Source organism: Corylus avellana, chromosome ca11 (assembly GCF_901000735.1).
Source record: "Corylus avellana chromosome ca11, CavTom2PMs-1.0".
Lineage (NCBI taxonomy): Eukaryota > Viridiplantae > Streptophyta > Magnoliopsida > Fagales > Betulaceae > Corylus > Corylus avellana.
The window spans coordinates 14,578,269-14,599,816 of record NC_081551.1 but is presented as its reverse complement, the minus strand read 5'-3'; the positions used below and the strand labels follow the sequence as shown (position 1 = coordinate 14,599,816).

The following is a 21,548-nucleotide window of genomic DNA, read 5'->3' as shown; positions in this document are numbered from 1 at the left end:
CTTAACAAATATGGATAAGAGATCTTTAACGAACTATCCCCACATCATATATCATGCAAAAAACTAACCTTTGACCCATCTCCAACTTCAAATCTAAGAAATTTGGAAAACATATCACATCCCTTTCTTATATATTTCCAACTCCCACTTCGAATGTCCCCATAACCTCCTTAAAGCACCAATCTCCCCTTATACTATCATCTTTGGTCTCTATCACCAATCTCCATAAAGCTCCTCTATCCATAAAATACCGCCACAACCAATTTCCCAAAAGGGGTTGGTTGAACTGAATCATATTTCTAACTCCCTACCCACCTGACTTTATGGAGTGCAAATTCTTGCCCAACTCACTAAATGGAATTTAAACTCATCCCCAATACCACCCATAATAGATCCCTCAGTCTCTCATGCCTAGAGGCCACTCCGACTGTGATAAGATCAAATAATATTATATTAACTGAACTTAAAATAGTGCAGTTCTATAGAAATGTTTTGGGCAATATCATGTGAAAACTATGTCAACTTAAACTACCTCGTATAATTCTAATTTGGAATGAAAAATATCCACATAAATTATATCAATCTTCCCCATCTTCCAGATTCCTGTGTAATTGGCATGTCACTTTAGCATTCCAATTGCAGCGCAACAATCTAATTCCCAAGTGAATTAACTCATCATCTGTCCTTGAGTCATCTTTGTATTATTTTAGCAACTTTCCTGTATACAGTGGTTGTTAGTAGTTGAAACTTTTGGTCAAGGAATTGAATCTGTGGTGTATGGTAAGAATGGGTCAGATTTCTTAGGAAAGTATTGTGTGGTAAAAGGGATTTTAATAGATTGTTTATTTATACATGCTGATTACAAGAATCAATTTGTACCCTTGAAATTCCTTCTTTGTTGATAGTTTGAATTATGTGTGTGGTTCCTTCAATGTTTATTGTTGTAACACTCCGGTCCCATATTGAGAAGATGAGAAGTAGCCCATATAGAATTGGTGGTTTATAAAGATAGTCACGAGTGCTAAGTCCCACATTACTTAGTTACTAGGTGGGACTGAGTTTTATAAGGAATTCTAAGGAAGCTCCAAATTGACTAGTATTTTTGCGGTAATAATGTAGATATGGCTAACTTTTTTCCCTGGATTGTTATAAATGTGCCTTCAAATTAGAGAATAATTCATTTTATGTGTTCACATCATTGTGTTGGATTTTATGCTGCTCTTTTATGCATTATTTAACTTGGAATTCTTCATGATTCTTTCCCTTTTTGTAAATTGTGATTGTATTATAAATTAGGTCATTGGGTCTAGAAAAGATCCTAGTCGGAAGAGGGCTCACTTGCTGGTGGATGAGGAAAATGATGGCATAGACCTTCCATGCCCTCAATGTGGTAATATTATTTGCACATGAATTCTATTGTTTGGAAATTATTTCCTTAATTTAGTATACATTGTGTGTTGCACATCATTTATTCACTCGTCTATCAACCTTAACTTGCTCTTTGTAGTTGTACTAATTATTAATTGAGAAATGCTATTTTTTTTATTTTTTTTTAATAATTAATCGAGATATCATTAAAAGTGTAAGGCATCCCTATATACATAAGAAATATACAAACGAAGCCACCTACGTAGTTGGAGCAAAAAGAATAAGAAAATCGTGATAACTAATCACTAAATGAGCAACATAAGCAGTTATCCAAAGATACAAAGTGTTGAAGAATAAAGATTTCAACTCCAAAGTTTTCTTGCGGTCCGCAAAACACCTATCATTCCTTTCCCTCCATAGACACCACAAAAAGCACCTATAATTAAGAAATGCAATTTTTTTCATCTCTCCTCCGTTTCTCATATATATATATATATATATATATATAGTTTTTTTTTTTTTTCACATGGACCCACATTCTGGTCCTATATATCCAATGGTGGATTTGAAAAAGAGATAAATAGGAGATGGAAGAATAACAGGTCTCTTATAAATTTTATAGTTTGCTATTGTTATCCATAGCTATTATATTTATATATTTTCTCGAACTTGGATTAATTTATTAAATCACAACTTATTCCAAAATCTTAAGTTGATAGGAAATGATGAATTTAATCATTTAAATAATACTTTAAAATATGTTAAGTTAAAATATAGAACACGAGTAAGAAAGTAGTGGGTTAAAAGTTATCTCCCCACTGAAGTTTCCTTTGTATTATGTATTGTAGAGATACAATGGTTAAATTATCACTAGATAAACCTATGTACCAACAAGATAAAGATAAAACTAATAATAAGATAGCATAATCTACTCACTTGGTCAGAGTTTGTCTTTTGACCTTATCTCTAGTGGTGAGGGGGAGTCTTCATTATCTTCTCCTACTCTTCCGCTACCTCTAACTTCCTCTCCTACTCCAATACCCTTGGCTTCCCTTCCGAATCCTCCATTGCGGGCTTACCGATGATCTTGAGATAGGCGTGTTATTTCTTATAGGCTCACTTTTACTCAACACCCTAGTGCTTGTTTTGTTTCCTATTATTGTATTTCCTCTTGCTTGCATTCGTTTGCATGTGCCCTATCCTCTATCTCTATTTCTTCCTCTTATAAGCAGGCTTTCGCTTTATCAGGATGGAAGCATGCTATGGATGAGGAAATGAGTTGATTTCACAAGTGGCCAAAAATAAGAGAAACCAGAGCAAAGAAAACCATCATTGGCCAAAAAAGAGAAACTGAATTTGCTGAATGGTGAATGGAAGTGGCCAAAATGTTAAAGTATTGATTAAATAATTAAATATATATCTTCCTATCAGATTAGCTTTTAGAACAAGGGGTGATTTAACATAGTATCAAAGCTAAAGAGGTTATGATTTCGAACCTGACTTCACAATTTACTCCTATTTCAATTAAATATTTCAGGTGTTGGACCTTACCTATTAAGAAAGAATTTGAGTCCATGCGTGAAGGGGAGTGTTAAATTATTGATTAAGTTTACCTCTTCCTATCGGCTTAAATTTTTAGGATAAGTGATGATTTAACACAAAAATACCTAGACTAGCCGAAATTGGCTGTAAATAGGCTGAAAGATACCTGAACCAGATGATATCAGTTGTAAACTGGCCAAAAAATGCTTGGACTGGAATGAATTGGATCTTAACTGGCCGAACAACTTAGATTAGAATTGGCCTAGTTGACTTGGGTAGACCTGAATGAAATACAATGAATTGGGTCAAGCCGATTTTGATGAAATCCATATCAATGAGTCGGGTTGACCCAACTGGACTCGATCTGAACCTATTGTTGGATTGGTTTGGTCAAACTGGTTTATTGAATTGCCTCGATTGGAGTTGTCCCTAAACAAGATTCAGTGGATTGTATTCGCTCGATTGAGAATGAGCTGGACTAGATTAGGTAGATCTGTATGTCTGATTCAGATTGGGCCGGACCGGATTTGGGCTGATCTACATGTGTCCCAAACTTGAGACATTCTTGAACTGAGATATCCTTGATGAAACACTGGTAGGGTTTTCTATACACCCCGACAACCACCTCAACAGAACTGACAGCCCACTAATCTGAGAACTTTCATGCATAGAGAACGATGACAAGAAATTTCCACTGCCTTAGACACTGAAAGAGATACTGTAACCACCTTGCAACACTGGGAGATCACATATTCATTCCAATGGGCCTCATAGATGGGGCCAACAACCAACAAGCACTCACATCAACATCAAAAAGAGATATCCGTCCATCACACACATTGACACTGACCACCACAGCAGCTGTTGACTTGAGATCTGCTGCCTACCATTCAACAGTGAGACACATTGACTCTAACCACCATAAGGATGACAGTGGGGATGTCACCATGAGCTTCATAAGGAAGACACCAGCAGTTTTCTTCAACCGAGTGCGTCAGGCACTTGTAACTAGAATGATATTCACGAGGAAGAAAATAGATGACCCTTTTGTTATATATTGTAGAGATACAATGCTCAAACTACAAAAGAAAAAAACAACATTCACAAGATATCAATTTATCTAACAAATGAGATAAAGATAATCCTAATAACAAGATAACATATTCTGCTCTAACAATATATATAAAATACATTTCATGTTTATAGTGCCCAAATTTGTGAAGTTAGTGCAATGCGTTTATATTCTGAATATTTGGTCTTGAGAAGTTCTGGTGTTATGTTTCTAACGTGTTGTTATCCTTTTTCTCTAGGTCTAGTTTATATATAATGAGCTCCTTTATTCCAGGTACTGAATTGGGTGGGTTTCGCTGCAACCAGAACACTGTCCATCTACAGTGTAATGCATGTGGAGGAATGATGCCTTCCCGCACCGATATCAGTGTACCACAGCACTGTAAGTTTTACTGTGTGTGCGTCTGTTTAAAACTTTGATTCTGATAAAGCTGTATTAATAATTTATTTAAAGCAGGTTAAGGTTCTGTGCTAGCTTGTAACCTACAAGCTAAAATAATTTTACTACAATCAGAGTTTGACTGGTTGAACTTCTTAGACAGTTAAGACTTTTCTTTTGCTGCAGTCACAACAGAAGTTCAGTAAATCGAGAAAGTTTAGAACCACGCCATTGATGTTTCTAAACTTGGAACTCAATTTATCTTTGAGCATTTATTAAGAGAGGAAATGAAATGAGCCGCTGGATATGTACTTTCTTTTGGTTTAGGGGTAATAGAGCATCTGTTCTGATTATGCTAGTTTTTCCATTTGCTTTGTCTCTTGCAGGTTTAGGATGTGATAGAGCATTTTGTGGTGCTTATTGGCATGCTCAAAGGCTTACGAGAGGTGACTTTCACCCTATTTGCAGTCATGAGGCTTTTAAACCAGTATGTGCTACTTTTTGGCTCAGTTGCTTTATCCCCCTATTATTGATAGTTATTTGGTTGTTTACATATGGGGACAATACGGGCTTTTCCTTTTTCCTTTTTTTTTTTTTTTCTTACTATTGGATTCCTGTTACTGGACAACTGATGTTTTTGATCTTCACAAATAATCATTCCTTGTCAAGGCATTCTTTTTGTGGTTCTTTTACAAAACACTTCTTCCCATGACCATGCTCGTTTTACGCACTCTTTTCTCAGCTTTCAAAGCTTTGATTAGCTTGGTCATTGTCGACTGTATAGCTACTTGCGAAACCTTGTCGATCAAATCTCCCTTATTGTGCAGGGAATACTCCTAGGTTTTAATCTAATATTTTTTGTTTATCTTACATCCCATTCTGTAATAGATTCCATATACAAATATCCTGGGTTTATATCTTCGTTCTCCCACGAATTTCTTTGTTTTAGCCTCTGCAGTGAAGAAAATTATGCTAAATGATTACCTAATTAAATGATTTATCAGGATTTGATATTTTATGTTCTGCAGCTTTATTTTTTTGAAGACGTTTTTCATACCAACAGTAAGCATTGGTTAGAAATGATGGCAGACTTGCCACTTGAGTGATAGGTTTTATGATTAATATATTCTTTTTAAGCTTTGCAGATCTCAGAACGTACCATTTCTAGAATTCCTGGTGCTGTGCATGAAAATAATCGGCATGAACGAGATGTATGGGTTTCTCTGCACCAAAATATTAAATTATTTTTCTAGTTGATAAATGTTTTGATACGACTAACATCTTAGTGGTTCCTTAGATCACAGAGAGGTGTATCATACAGATGGGCAAAACATTGCAGGATGTTATCTCAGATTGGGTTGTGAAGTTGAACAACAGAGAAATTGGCAAGTTGATAAATTCTTAACTTTTAGTTCAATGGCTGAAGAATGGAGTTTGTTAGGTTCTGAAATTTGGATTTTTTAATCATGATGCTCAAATATATCATGTTGGTTTTGATGCTAGCGGGTAGTTCATCAGCTTTCGCTGTGCATTGTTTCTCTTCTCACCCTACCATTAATGGAAGACTATGTTTCTAAATTTTCTACCCATTATGGGTATTTGTAAGTTTTGATGCTCGTGAGCAGCTGATCAACCTTACTCATGCATTCTTTGTTTTCTCATTTATTATTGAAAGAGTAGGCTTCAAAAATTCCTGCTAGTTTTGTGTATGTTGAAGCATGCTATGATTCTGGTATTTTATTTCTTGGGGTTTCTGGCCAAGAAAATTATACCCAAGATTCAGAGTGGAATGAAGTTTATAAAAAAAAGGTGGGGAAATAATAGATCATTATACATTTCTATGTGATACTAGCTCTTGGGCTTAGGTCATATCCCAATGTTCCTTGATTTTCTCACCATTTACTGAATCATTGCAATGCACAGATTACTGATGCTTCTTTATTTTACACTTGGCACTATTTGTAGGTCCTCTAGGTATAAATACTTGCGGTTTGTTATTATTATTATTTTTTAAATGTTCATCATATGTAGACCTGGGTTTTACTCGAATATAAGTAATTTCTTCTATGTTCTTCTGGTTATCATAGAGATCGGACATAATTTAATTCACTTAAACTGGTACCTTGTTCTAATTTAGAGGTAATTTTGTTCTCTTGGCAGATCGAACAAGGATGCCACTGATACACGCCGAGATGATTTCTGCTGCAACACATATTTGCAAGTAAGTTTTATTTTGCATCTGAGCCATTCTTGGTGAATGAATTAAGTCTCTGCCTGTAGTTGCTTATTGTTGAATTCATCTATGAACTCATCACAAATTTCCATGGGGCTGAACTGGAGGCCTGAATTTTCTTTGTCTTTGTAGTAGACCTGATAATATGATTCTATGTTGTTTCTATGCTTCAATGGTGTTCCAGTATTTCTAAAGCAATGAGCAAAATTTTACAGTATTCTTTTTTGTTTACTTCAGCATGGTCCAGAAAGGTGTATGTCTTTCAAATATAGTTGTACACTGTAAGAAAGCTGTGCTAATTATGCTTTACAGATGTTTGCTACTCAAGCGTACTCCACTGTAGTAAATTTTATTTGTTCTTATGTACTAGGGTTGCGCCTCTCTGTTCTTTTGATTTATACAACATTACTTATCAAAAAAAAAAAAATTATATTTGTCCTTGTTAACAAGAAGCTAATGGCAGTCAGATTTAAATCTTTCCCTGGTAAAAGAAAAAAATCAGAATGCCCACTTTTACAGTACAGTTTGACAAAGGCTAACTCAAAGCCAGTCCATGTCCTGCGAGGTTTTGTGTTGACGTTCAGCTTTCCGGTGAGCTTCCTGTCATTCACCTCCCAACATGCTTTCACTGGGAAAGGACATGTCTCTGTGTGTGTGTCTATATATAATTTTTTCAGATGGAGAGGTTGTTGATTACTTGTACAAAAATTTCAAAAGAAAAAGCTGGCATGGTGCTGGTGGCCGCCACAGTAGGGCGGCCTTGCAGCAGCCACCAGACAAATCTGGTAGTCTAGCGGCAGTCGCCAAACATATTTGGCAGGCCCCACATCAACCATGGTCGCCGCTAAACAGATCTGGCGGTTTCACGGTTGCTGCCAGATTGATCTTGCAGTCCCGCAGTGGCCTCTTGACAGATCTAGTAGCTTGTAGTGGTTGCTAGATAGAAATGGCGGCTCAGCTTTAGCTGCCAGGGCTGACGATTTTTCACACGACCCATGAACCCGACACGAAATTATGGGGTTAGGGTTGCCATAAACAAGTTGACTCACTTGACCCGTTTATGAAATTATATATATATATTCATGTTGAAATGAGTCAAAAGTGTTAAACGAGTCGTGTTCAAGTCAAAACGGATTAAACAGGTCGCGCTTGGGTCAAGCATGCCGACCTGACCCCCACCAGCCAACCCATTTTGCCAACTCTATCGGCTGCTACACAAATATGGCCGCCTTGTGTGGCCGCTAGGGCCACCAGATTACCTTCAAGGTGGTGCTGTCAGCGTGGAGCAGTAGCCCTTTTTTTTCTTTATTTTGTAAAAGCAATTTTTAATTTTTGTTTTCAAAATCAATCTTCAAAACTTTACAAAACTGATTTTCTTTTGTGTACCCCACATACAACTTTTTTTTTTCAAATGTGGCCCCACCAAATAAATTCTCAATTGTTACTTTATTTGAAACCCAAAACACCAAAACTTTACCAAACCTACTTTGTTGAAACATTACAGTGTTTTGTGCCTTGAAATTGTTGAAAATGGGATCCTACCTAGGATCAGTGGTGGCTCTTCAGAATTGGATTATAAGATTGACTCGATTTTACGAACTATTAAAGTAACTACGAATTATATAAGTCTTTGATAATTATTTTTTTAACCAAAGATTAGTTTAAAAACTGATTTAAACTAATAAGTTTAGCCTATAGCATTTCTTAGAATTAATCTTTGAAAGAAGAAAGAAGAAAGGAAGAAATAACTAAAATCTTCTTTAAACCTGCATCAAAGTTTCTCTTAGTTTATAAATGTAACCAAATTGAATACCTTCTGATTTGGAATCAGTGTCATGAAGACCTCCAACAAAAAATCACGGTCCTTTTTTTATGCTCATAATTAATATAAAACATTTAAATAGTTTTTTAGCTGTATCTTGTTCTGGAGCTCATGTAATTCCTTTCAAATTGTGATCCAAACAATATTCATTAATACTATAGAATAAGCTCTGCCATTGACTTAAACTTGTGGCTGCATTGGAATGTTGGGTTCGTGATTTCTGCCCCCATAAAATGCCAGACTCTTGATGTGAATATTTATTTTGGATGCAGTGATTGCTTTGACAACTTGGTCTCATTCCTCTTGTATTGGTTTCGGATTTCCATGCCCAAGCATGTAAGTTTCTTCAACTTGACGGGAAATAAAATCAAGTTTCTAATGCTAGATATGATTTTTTGTTGAGAGCTTGTTAGGCATTTAACATTCATATTTCAGACGGTATATTCAACGGTATAAACTATAAACTTACTAGTTTTTATCTTGCTCCCTACCCAATCTTCTGTTTACCCCATATGATATTTGTGCTTTCAACATTTCGGCTCCGTTTGTTTTGATGTAAAATATTTTTCGTCGGAAACTATTTTCGTGAAAAATGTTCTCCTAAAAAATATTTTCTGGTGTTTGGCGCGTATGAAAAATCACAATATATTTTTTTTCATAGGTTTTTTCATTCAATCATATTAAACTTTAAATTACGAAAATGTCCCGACTAGGTCTTGGCCGTGCCCCAATTGGGTCCCGACTGGGTCCCGACTAGGTCCCGGTTAGGTCCCTGCCAGTTTCCGGTCAAGTCCCGATGGTGTCCCAATCAAGTCCTAGGCACTGTCCCAGTCAATTCTCGGAAAGGTCTCGACCGAGTCCTTGCAAGGTCTAGGCGGGTCTTGACCGGGTCCCACCGGTGTCCGGTCAGGTTCTGGCGGGGTCCCAACAGAATCTCCGCAATGTTCCGGTCGGGTCCTAGAGACGTCCTAACTAGGTCTGTCGATTTGAGAATAAGATGCTCAAACTCGAAAAATGGCTTAGGGTTTCCAAAAATGGAAACCATTTTCTAAAAAATTAAAGAGGTTTTTTTGGGCAAACAAAAAATATTTTTCGATGACTATTATTTACTGTCGCACCAAACACCCGAAAATACGAAAAACATAACGGAGCCTTAGTATTCTAAATATCGACGCCTTTAAATTATGAATTTATGTACAATGACGGGTCTTTATGATTATTAAGGCTCTATGGATAGATTTAAGAGCCTTATATACACTCAAATGTAAGTAAAGATACAGTCCAATTTGCCTCTACTAATTCAAGCAAAATTTGAAATATGCCCTTTTTTTATAGCTTGTAGGTTTATCCCTACGCACGTGGACACTTGTGAATGTCATAAAATCACATCCATTAGTTGTCAAAGACAAACCTTATACTTCCAATTCTTGAGCCACGCCCTTAATTAACAGTTCTATTCTACTTGTTTGGGCTTGTGAAATAGAAAATGCAACCACACAAGAAATGTGAATCTTGAGTCATCCCAATGCAGTTTGAGCCTTCACCAAAACATTCCATACTTGTAAAGGATTTTCCCAAGGAAAAAAAAGGAATAGAAAAGGCCGGTTTGAAGTAGTGTTGTGCAAAAGTTCACAATTATGATGAAAAAGACAAAACAATCACACACAAGAGAATCAAAATTTACATTGTTCTTGCAATATGAGGTACGTCCACAAGCCATAAGCGATCATGAAACAATTCACTAACTAAAGATTGAAAAAAGAAAAAGAAAAAAAGAACTAGATACAACAAAATCTCACTCTCATATAATAGAGATTCTTTCCCGAAGGAGAAAATAAAATAAAAGACAAAAGTACAAACTTCTCTTTTGCTGGGACAAACGACAGCTCTGTTTCTCTTTGTCACATAGCTCTCAGCTTCAATCTTCTTTTTAGTGGCACGTCAAACCAAGAAACAAAAGGGCTATGCATTGCTCTTTTCTTCGTGCGGTGCGGCAACAAGAAAAAATGACACACCACTCTCTCCACCAAAGACAATTTATATGTAGGGATTGAGAGAGTTTATCAGCGGTTGGTTTAAGACAAAAGTCAACCACTGAAATACTTAAGTGGCAGAATTAGAGCCAAAAAGTAACAAAATCTCCGCCTTGGATTTCATTCTGTGCAAGTTGACGATGTGAATTTCCTCAAGTTGTCTCTGCCAAAGCGTCTAGGGGCAATTACAATCTACAAGTACCACTCAAGTTCAAGCATCTCGTGAATTTGTGTATAGGACATCGTTTAGTCATAACACAACGTTTCTCTACCTATCCCTTTGGCCACAAATCTTTCTCAGCTAACTTTGGTTTCCAGTAGATCTATTTGCACCCTATAGTCGCAATTTTTCTAACTCTCAAGTTTTCCTTTTATGTAGTGACTCCACCTCTTTCGGCATAGCATTTTGAACACACGATGGATCATCACTACCAGCTACTAAAGCAAAAGAGACTATATTCTCAAATTCATACTTCCCTTGTGCTTTTCAATCTCGTCTCTTTGCTTTTAGCTAAAGTATAAGGCTCTTCTTGATACTAAGACTTTAGAAAACTGTCATCATCACTTTCATCCATGGGTGTACATTGATCGTCAAACACCACCTCCACGACTTGTTTCCCTTTTTGGTTATTAGTTGACCCTTCAATACCACATTTCTACTAAAATGTTTCTTTAAAAGCGGATCCTATATGCTATAGCCCATAAATCTAGTCTCAAAACCAAGAAATATGCATGTTCTTGACTTTGAATCTAATTTCAACGATTCTCTACTTCTAAAACCTTGAAATCAATTGCTGCTAATAGAGATCGTTTGGTGGTGAAGCATGCATAATTAACTACTTCAGCCCATAAAATATTTGGTAATCCTGCATTCAAACTCATGCATCTCACTTGTTTTGCAATGTTCTCTTCATCCTTTCAGCAACTTTGTTCTACTGTGGAGTCCCTTCTGTAAAAAGACGAGTAATGCCTCCCCCCGGTTTTATACAACTCCAAAAATTCGGCGTCCCTATACAAGGATCCATTATAAAATCTGAAATATTCACTTTTCTTTTAGTATGATTTTCTACTTGCGCCTTCCACTACTTCAGATTGTGCAACCTCCAACTTGTGCTTCATAAAATAAACTCAAAACATTTTTTCAAAAAATTATCAATTAAACTAACAAAATAATACGCACTTCCATTTGAAGATACTGCCACTTGTCCCCAAACATCTAAATAAACATACTCAAGAACACATTATAATCATTTGAAGGTATAACCAGATGGTATATAAATTGTGATCAGTTGTTAGATTTGAAAAGTGCCCTCCAATTGTCATTAGTATTTATTTTGATATGGGTATTTTGTGTCTCAACGCAGCTTTTACCATCAGATGCATCAAAAAGGGAAGATTGCTGGTATGGATATTCATGCCGGACCCAGCATCATAGTGAGGATCATGCTCGTAAGCTAAATCATGTTTGCCGTCCAACTAGAGGTACTAATATGTAGTGCACTTTCTGTGATATACATTTATGGATGTGGCCCTTGTCTTTTTGTTTTCTTCTATTTTTCTCTCTTTTAGTGGTATGATGGATGTAACCACAGCACAAAGAAAATATCTTTAATGATCGAGACCACCATGAATTCATGTAAAAAATACTGATCAATTTTTTTTTGGTTGTCATTAAGGTCATTATGCACCCAAATAACTAATTGTATAACAATTTATTCTCAAAATGGCTTGGGGTCTGGTAAATTCTTAGATACACTGGCTTGGAAGTCATAAAATAGTTCACCAAAAGATGAGAAAACAAAAGAAAAGTCCCATCATACCTGCTAAGCGATCGATCATGTAGAATAATAGGGTACCAAGACTTGATGGATTATATACGTTACTCAAACAACACTGTTCACTCTTCTAATTCATATCCGACGAATTCTTTCTTGATACATTAATGTATTGATGCAGCATCTGTGCATTGCATAACATCTAAAGGTCTTTTGGCCAACAAAGAAGTGTTCATTATAGATTCTTAGGTTTCTGTAGTCTAAATTTAGCTTTTAATGAGTTTACAAATCAAAAAGTGTTTTTGTAATTTCCGCCCGTTGGTCTTATGTTGTTTGTATGTAAGCCTAATTAATTATTGGGATTTTGTATATGGCTTTTGATTTATTTTACCAGCCAAATTGGGAGTTGGTTTTGGAACACTGGTGGTCATATTAAGAAAGGTCTACTACAGTCTAGGGTTTGAAGATCTCTTTCTTTCCCTTTTCCTTCTCTTTCCCTAACCTCTCTGTTCGCACCACTCTTCATTGCACTGCTCAAGACTACTGCTTACATTTACAGGTTGAAGTTACAGCCTTCTCTTCCCCCTCTGCAAGCCCTAATCAGGATCCCTTTCATTAGCCTATTAAATTCCTGAAGCCCCATCGTATTCCCTGGCCTTTTAGCCACCAATTAACCATAGAAACAAACCCTGGAACTTAATTCTTTCAGGAACACCCCCATCTTTGTCTTTCAGACCATCTTTTCCAAACCAAATTCAAACTGCAAACCCTAAAGACATTGTTCTGTAATCCCTAGCCTTTTCACCTCCCAACTCTTAGTCCTAAAGCCGTTGAACATACAAGCAACATGCTTAAATTTGTCTGTCTTGGAGGAAACACACTCACAATTATTTGGAGGATTGGTCATTTGGGTAGGAGAGGGGGTGGTTCCTCTGCTTTTTCCAGCTTAAATTGAACCGGGAGAACGAATCGGAAGAAAAGAAAACTCGACGGTTTTTTGCGGTGATATTATAATTTTACAAATTAATGGTGAGGACACTGGAAACTCACATTTCAGTAGGATATGGCCCTGAAATGTTGCATTAGAAAATGAATTCAGAGTGTTGGATACCATAGCTGTGAGTGGATTTAAGTTGATCATCATCAGTAGCTGCTCCCTTCTGATTAGGGTACTATGAAATTGGGATAAGAAAGTGTTGTCTGTCAGCTTTCATGGTAGCTTGTGCCTTGTGGGTTAAATAGAAACTAAGATTGCTTTTGTTTGGATGTAAAATGCTATTTGACGGAAAATATTTTCGACTAAAAAGTTATGTTTGCTAATGTATTTTAGAGGGCGTTTTTTGTTTTTTTGGTTTAAAAGTATTTTGATGTGGCGTAAGATTAAACATTGTTTTTGTGTTTTGGGTTATTTGTTTGGAGAATTATTTATTGACAATAATTATAATAAAAAATCAAAGAAATTGAATAAATTAAGCTCTTTAAATTTAGGGCTGGCAAAACAGGTACATGGTAGGTACCCGTTTATTTTGTGCATTTTTTTTTTTATAATTAGATTTTAGATCTAAAATCTTATTATAAAAAAAATATGTACAGTATAAACGGGTACCTGCCATGTACCTGTTTTGCCGGCCGGACTTTAACCAAGAAAACAAGCGAAGTTGAAGAAATTGGTAGCTTGCGAGAATATCTATTGGTTTTTCTATGACATCCACGTTTATTGACTTTTTTTTCTTTCTAGACTCTATCTTCCCGAATTTGGGGGATCGGGAGAAGGGAAAGACAGCCTTATTAAAGGCTTATAGCTTTAGGATTGGGTTAGGTACAACAACAGACGAAAGGAAGCCTCTGTTTTGTCCTTTTATTTATTTTTCCTATTCTATGTCTTTATATTTATTTATATTTATATTTAATCAGAAAGTAATTCTTCGGCTCTTGATGTTTTTATATTTATATTTATGTTGTTGTTGGTCGGGCCCAGGTGGTAGTTGGTTGGGTCTACACCGTTATAAATGGTCCGCGTTCTGAGCATTCATTGAAACCTACTTTTTCCTAACCACCCCCTTTCTTTATTGTTAATGTTATTGTCAAATCATTTTCGACTAAATCTAGCTTACGTCCTATTAAAAATATATACATATATACAAGATTTTTTCTTTTAATTTTACTTTCTTTTTTATTAAAAAATTTAAAATTAAATACAAACAATTGAAAAAACTACAAATGTTGCTGCGAAAATAAACCTTTTAAGTTTGAGAATATCCACAGCCAAAAGTTTATTAAATTTTAGGAGTAATTACCTTTTTTCTCATTAATTACAATATTTTTGCACTTTTTTTTCATAAACTACCAACGGTGACACCCGATCCCATAAACTACAATTTTGTGTTTAAAACCCTCAATCCATTAGTCAAAAGCGTTAACTCAGATGGTCTATTTATCACTTTGTCCTTATGAATTACAATTTATCGTCATTTTGCCTTTATAAAACTGTAACGCATTGTCATTTTGACTGTCTGAGTTAACGCATTTGACTAATAGAAGGAAAGTTTTGAGCATAAAATGACAGTTTATAAGATTGAGCGTTACAATTAGTAGTTCATGAAAATAAAGTGAAAATATTTTGTAGTACATGAGAAAAATAATAATAATTACCCCTCAATTGTATATAAAGCGGGCAAATCATGAAATCCTAGCAATCATTGAATATCTAAGAAATAACTAAAATAAAATAAAATTAGTAAGTGTAATTTTTCCAATGACGCGTCTAATTGATGGTGAATGACGTGATGGCATCAGGGAAATGATTATTAATGATATTTGACGTGATGGTATCTAAGAAATTTTAATTATTTAATGGATAATAGATTTCATCAGCAATCCAACTTACTTTTAGGCCTTGTCAATCAATTTTTTTATAAGTTAAAAATTCTTTAAGAGCATTTCTAGTCGTCACGAATTAGTTATGAAAAAGTACAAATTTTTATTTTAACTATTTATTTTTTTATACACATTATAGCAAATTTTTTATTTTATTATTTATTTTTTAAAAAAAATATTATTTTGTGTGTGAAAGAAAGAGGAGGAGAGAGTAAAAGAAAGGAAATAAGATAAAACAATAATAAACAAAGTTTATAGTGTAAATAGTTAATTAAGTCTATTTACTGTTTACACTAGATGAAAAAAAATTAAATTGCTTATTTTACTGGAGTTGACTATTATTAAGGATTTAAGTATGCTTTTGGAGATGCGCTAAGCCTTTGTCTTTTAATACTTTTTCTCTTTCTTTTTACCTTTTTATCAAGAAAATAACAATTTTAAATACAAAACACGTTAAAAATTTAAAATTATTTTCACGTTTATATCACATCGAACCACTTTTTAAACTAAAATACAAAAACACCTTCTAAAAAAATGTTATCAAGCAAACCCGTAGTCGTTTTATAATTAGTCACAATAATGGTCAAAATACTATTAATTAATTGAATTTCTTAATTAGAAAAAAAAAAAAAAAAAAAAAAGAATTTCTTCAAAAAATTTCTTGGATATATATTTGATTTGATCCTCTATTGTTCAAACACATGTTCAACTGCATGTTGGATCTAGTGCACTTGTCTCTCACATTGGGACAGTTTACTTGTCTCAAACTTGATTTATGTTAGCCAATTGACTCAACAATATCCTTGTATTATTCCTTCTTTTTTTTTTTTCCTCTCTGACCATTGTCTTATCATTGATCAGGACCCTTCCTTGGAGATGACAATTAGAGCCAGCAATGAGCTTGGTGGAAACTATCATTTTCAGCTCATAAGCATATTGGGTGATGGGTCATCCATCTCATAGCCCTATGCATATTTTGTTTCAACATTTTTCTGTAATAAATTTGAACCTTTTGACATTTTCCAAATGGCTAATCAAAAGTAGGTTTTCTTTCGACATCGCCTTTTCAATTAGTTCATTGTGATATTTGGGGTAGTTACGCACAAGCTTCTTTAATTGATGCTTGTTAGTTTTTAATGGTTGTTGGTGACTTTTCTCATATGACTTGGGTTTCTTTGATGCGTAACAAATTTGAAACTCGTTCTCTTTTCATTGCATTTTACCATTTTATTGAAACCCTATTTAATCAATGCAGCCGACAGGTGAAGACTTATAATGGCACTAAACATACTCCAATTTTTCGGCATGATAGAGCCTTTACACGCTAGTCACCTCTAGAGGAATGAAGATGACAGGAGGCTCTTCTTCAGGGTTCAAGGATTTTGAGTGAACAACATCTTTGTTACACACCATCCTAAGGTGACTACGGACAATAGACAAGAATCTCAAAAAGCCAACAAAAATAAGGATAATCAGAGAGAACATACCAAAAGGGAAGACAATGAAAAATAAAATCCAAATAGCCCAATCGGCCATATATGCTAGCATCATGGCTACTTAAATAAAGATAGTAACTCCCGTTATAAGAAGGTCGGGATTGTATCATTGAGGATAATTACTTCCTAATAATCTTTATTCAACTACTCCGTGATTCTACCCTGGCTCAAATGGCACAAATTTGGCTATGGCCATAATCTACCAGTGAATGTTCTATGTTAGGAAATGTCATATGATTCCATTCACCATTTTAAGTACAACCATACACAATAATCAAAGAAAACCCTAGCTCTTCTTTTAAGTGCCATACAATTGGCTTTGCTAACTTAAGAATTAGATAGTTTTCCCGTCGTCAAGTCTCCTTTTGCATGTGTTCGTTAACTTGTGATCAAATGCATCATCAATGGGTATCAAATTTAAACTTGGTTTTACAATAACAAAAATCGACATTATAAAAGGAATGAATTATATATATAATTTTTTTTTTTAAGAAAAAAAGAAAAAGAAAAGTAAAAGCCGTATGAAAATATGTAGTTACCAAGATACGAGAAAAAGATAGAAGGTTCTCTTTAGAAACATGTTGTTATGTTCTGGTCTCCAACAACATTTTCTTTATTTACTTTATTTACCATTTTGGTAATGTTGTACGACTTTTCACTTGTAAAAATCCAAAAAAAATATAGAGGGCAGGGCCCAGACTAAGACTACATGGGTGTTGACAAAAACATGTGTCAATTTTGTAGATAGAATTTTCATAGGCATGTGGGCGAGGAACGAGGGACGAGGGTGCTCATCATCTCATTGTGATAGGCTGATAGCTTTGTATGTACTTTTCGACCTTTTTACAAAAATATATAAATGAAGAAAAAAAATGCCTTGCTTGATCACACCTCAAACTCAAGAGGACAAAATAAATTAAATTTATTGGTGGTGGGATGGGATGCAATAATGGGGCCTACCTACCCCACTTTCATGAGAAATTTTTTTTTTAAAAAAATAATAATAATAAAATACTTCTTTATCAACCCTATTCTCTCTAACTATTTAATAAATTAAAAAGAATATATATATATATATATATATATATATATATATTTTAAGTCTATTTATCACCTCCAATATGGCTTGGCATGTTTTAAGTAAATTTTTTAATTTTTATTAAGCGATAGACATTAAAAGTTATTTAAAATAAATCACATTAGCATTAATGGATATAAAAAAATACATTTGAGAGTGCATTTTTAAAATATTGTAGTTAAGAACTTATAAAAAATTATATTTTTAAATCACAGATAAAGAATGCATTTGAATTTGGCTTAAGTGTTGTTATTTTTTAAATGGCGTAGATTTAATTCTAAATTTTTTAGAGAAAAAGATAATGAAATTAAATTTGAATCAATGAAAAAACTACAACACAATATCGTATAGTTTTTTTTTTTTTTTTTTTTAACATCCATGCCAAATCCTTTTTAAAAACATTATTATTTAAAGTTAAATTTGCAAATTTAAAAAGCTAAATATCAAATTGACCTAAGTTACTTTTAATCGTTTTTTTTTTAAATTATAAATTTAAATATATTTAAAATAAATAAATGTAAATAGTAATAAATAAATAAAGAGCGAAGGTCTCCGAAGCAAGCTTAACTCTGGCATGGTTTCCAATGAAAAGGAGCCCCCCGTCCCCCCATTTCACGCAAAGCAGACGTCATTTAACAAAATCAACGACAGCGAGTACCTGCCTCTTGTCTAAATCAACAAAGAGAAAAGTTTGTGTGTTTTGCAAAAGAATTGAAAAATGAAGTAAATTAAATTTGGAGCAGATTTGATTAATGTGATAAAAAAATAATAATAAAAAATAATAATAAAAAAAAAAGAGAAGAGTAAAAATATTTTGTATGAAAAAAGTAAAAAGAAAAATACAAATTATTTGTAGTAATTTTTTTATTTGAATAATAATAAAAAATAATTAATATGATATAAAAAGTAAAAATATTAAGATTGATTTTGAAAGTAATAATGAGACATTTTTTTTTGTGTAGGTGCTTTCCTTTAGCAAACAGAGCCCTAATTCATTTCATTTTAAATTTTTAACCATTTTTTAGATTCTGACCAGAAATTGACTAAATGAACACCACCTCTTCAACATCATTTTTTTTTTTGTTTTTTTTTTTTGTCTTAAAAGAAGAGCTCGTGAATATCAATAAAACAAAGAAAAAAAATAATTTTAATATTTAAAAATTCGTGTCAAATAAAAGATGTCATGTTTAGAGTTTGTTTGAGTATGCGTTAAAATGGTCTAAATGTAATGTTCTACTCTAATGATACACAATATTATCTGTTTTTTGCTCCCTTAAACTAGACTTTACATGAGGTCACCCATCCTAGTACTACTATTGCAGAAGTATGCTTAACTGCGAAATTCTGATAGGTTCATGACCATCATGATTTTAAAAAGCGTTATTTGGAATCAAAGATACACAACCGTAACATAATAGAGCCCCTCCCACAACAATATTGGCCTCTTTAGAGCCTACCAAGATTTGAACCCACGACCTCCTGGCATCTCTCAAGGTTCTGTTCTTCTCTAGCCACCACTAGGCTAGGAGAACACATTGTTTGGAATTAGAGATACACAACAGCAACATAGTAGAGCCCTTCCCACAACAATATTGTGACGTCCAACATCGCCTTGAGGGATGCTAGGAGGTCGCAGGTTTGAATCCTGGTAATATATTGTATGTTATTGGGGTAAGGTGTTACAAATGGTATCAGAGCCATTACCTAGCATGAGATGGGGGGAGGATGCACAAGCCTATGAAGATTGCTAGCAGGCACTCACTAGGACGCCAAGAATTGGCTAATTCCATGAGGGTCGTCAGCAGGGACGCTAGGTCCTAAGAGGGGGTGATTGCGGCGTCCCACATTGCCTGGTATGGAGATGGAGATGTGCTTATATGTATACTTACTCCTTTCATGAGAACAAGATAGTCATGAACCCATTAGAATTATGTAGTTAAGCGTGTTTCTACGAAAGTAATATTAAGATAGGTGACCTTCTGGGAAGTCTAGTTTGAGGGAGCCAAAGGTGGACAATATTGTGTGTCATTAGGGTATGATGTTATACTAAAAGTGCGTTTAACATTTAAAAAGTTCGTTTGAATAAAAACGTATCCATTTGGTAAAAAAAAATTAAAAGCCTTTTTTAAGGGTCAAAAAATAACCAAAACACACTTTTGATAAAAACTTGCTCTTAAAAGCGTTTTCCAGTTTTTTTGACTTAAAAGCTCTATTTCTCAAACATAATCTCAAACAAGCTCTTAGTAAAAATTTCAAAAGTTTATACATATTTTTTAAAAACTTTTTTACTCTAAAAATTGCAACAAAAAAATGCTTTTAAATTTAAAAGTTATATTTTTCAAATGCAATTTCAAACATTCTCTACTAGACATCAGGGTGTAATTGATTTTGTCAAGTTCGTGTAGGTGTGGGTGTGAGATTGAGAACATTTTATGTTGAGATTGTTTTTTAACGGCTCACGCACCCGAGTGTAGATCTTGCTCTTGGGCGAGTGCCTCACACGCGTCGACGCGTGGTGTGCCCTGCGCCGCGCATGCAGCTTTCCTCCGCTCCTCCACCCTGTCGCTGACCCTTCCTAGTGTTCCCTGGCATCAAGCGCTGGCGCGTATCCCCCACGAGCTTGCATGAGCTCCTCAACCTCTCCGCCTCCTCTTCTGAAGTTGATGTTTTTTGGACTTATATATATATATATTCTGTTTTTTGTCTTGTATTTTCTTTATGTTCTGCTCTGTTGCTCTCTGTGTAACTTGAACTGAATGAACTTCAGACTCTGTGTCTGTGTAGGGTATCTTTTTTCTGTTTGTTGGGTCTCCTTTCAGTTCATTGAGATGTTAGTGGTTTGTTTGAATTGGGTTTTTAAAAGTAACCCAAACCGGTTAGGCCTCAAACTCTGTGTCTCTGAAGAAAACCCTTTTTTTAATGTTCTTTTTATAAATCTTTACAATTTTTTATGGAAACTTGTCAAAATTTAAGTTTTTAGGGATTTTATTATTCTAGATGGTTTTATCCATCCTTGAGCACCATAGTTTTAATCGGCTGCATTTGCTAGTGCCTTTCACTTTTCTGGTCTCCTACCAATTTATTGAGGTGCTAGAAGTACTCTCTCTAGATTGAGTTTTCATATTAGCTTGTTTTTGTTTTTTGTGTTGTAATTTCTTTTGATTGAATAGATGTTCTTAAAAAAAAAAAAAAAAAAAAAAAAAAATTGACTTTTGTCATGGGTGTGTTTCCAAGTAGTTTGCACTAATGCGAATTCGAACTTTAGTTGTTATGGTTATGCTATTAAAGTCTAAAGGAAGTCAAATTTTTTGAGGTTAATTCTATTGATATTGTTAAATGAAAAAAGAAAAAAAAAAAAAGGAAGGAAAAGGAAAAAAAAAAAAGAAGCAAAACAAATAAAAACAGTCTTTTATCTCTTGAATCCTTCAACAGCATGGAAAAATATAAAAACTTAAGTCTATTAAAAATGAATCAAAATTTGTATAGGTTACAAATAAAACTCTTAAATTTATTAGAAATTAAAAAAAATAAAAATAAAAGGATAAGTCTAAGAGCACTAACACCATATACCCTAAAACACGCTCCTCCCTAAGCATAGAAAAAATAAAAATATAAAAAGTTACATGTAACTCATACCGTATAATAATTTTTCTCTCCCTATCCCTTTCTTCGTCTCGCAACACACTCATCTCTCTCATTCCCTCATGCATCTCTCTCGCGTTCTCTCTCCTTCCCTATTCTCAGTCAAGAACATAGGAACCAAAAAATAAAATAGAAGATCAAGTCACAAACACCCCCAAAAATTCAACACAAAGAAAATCAACATTAACAACCCGGTTTTACATAAACTATACTTTGGGCTACTCACAACCAC

The 21,548-nt window shown here is 34.4% G+C and overlaps 1 protein-coding gene across 2 annotated transcripts in view; it reads left to right on the top strand.

Annotated features, from left to right (window-relative positions):
* The window catches only part of LOC132165274 (uncharacterized), a 36,740-nt gene that overhangs the window by 12,174 nt on the left and 3,018 nt on the right, over window positions 1–21,548 (top strand). Inside the window, exons 8-16 of one of the 2 annotated variants that reach the window (XM_059575766.1) lie at window positions 1,297–1,390; window positions 4,256–4,363; window positions 4,747–4,847; window positions 5,506–5,571; window positions 5,658–5,745; window positions 6,521–6,581; window positions 8,688–8,751; window positions 11,813–11,930; window positions 15,962–16,154. In XM_059575766.1, the coding sequence (XP_059431749.1) occupies window positions 1,297–1,390; window positions 4,256–4,363; window positions 4,747–4,847; window positions 5,506–5,571; window positions 5,658–5,745; window positions 6,521–6,581; window positions 8,688–8,751; window positions 11,813–11,930; window positions 15,962–15,987 (726 nt within the window). In that variant the 3' untranslated portion in view covers window positions 15,988–16,154. Of the gene's footprint in view, window positions 1–1,296; window positions 1,391–4,255; window positions 4,364–4,746; window positions 4,848–5,505; window positions 5,572–5,657; window positions 5,746–6,520; window positions 6,582–8,687; window positions 8,752–11,812; window positions 11,931–15,961; window positions 16,155–21,548 lie in introns of those variants that run through there. The other variant, XM_059575767.1, reaches the window with a different exon arrangement.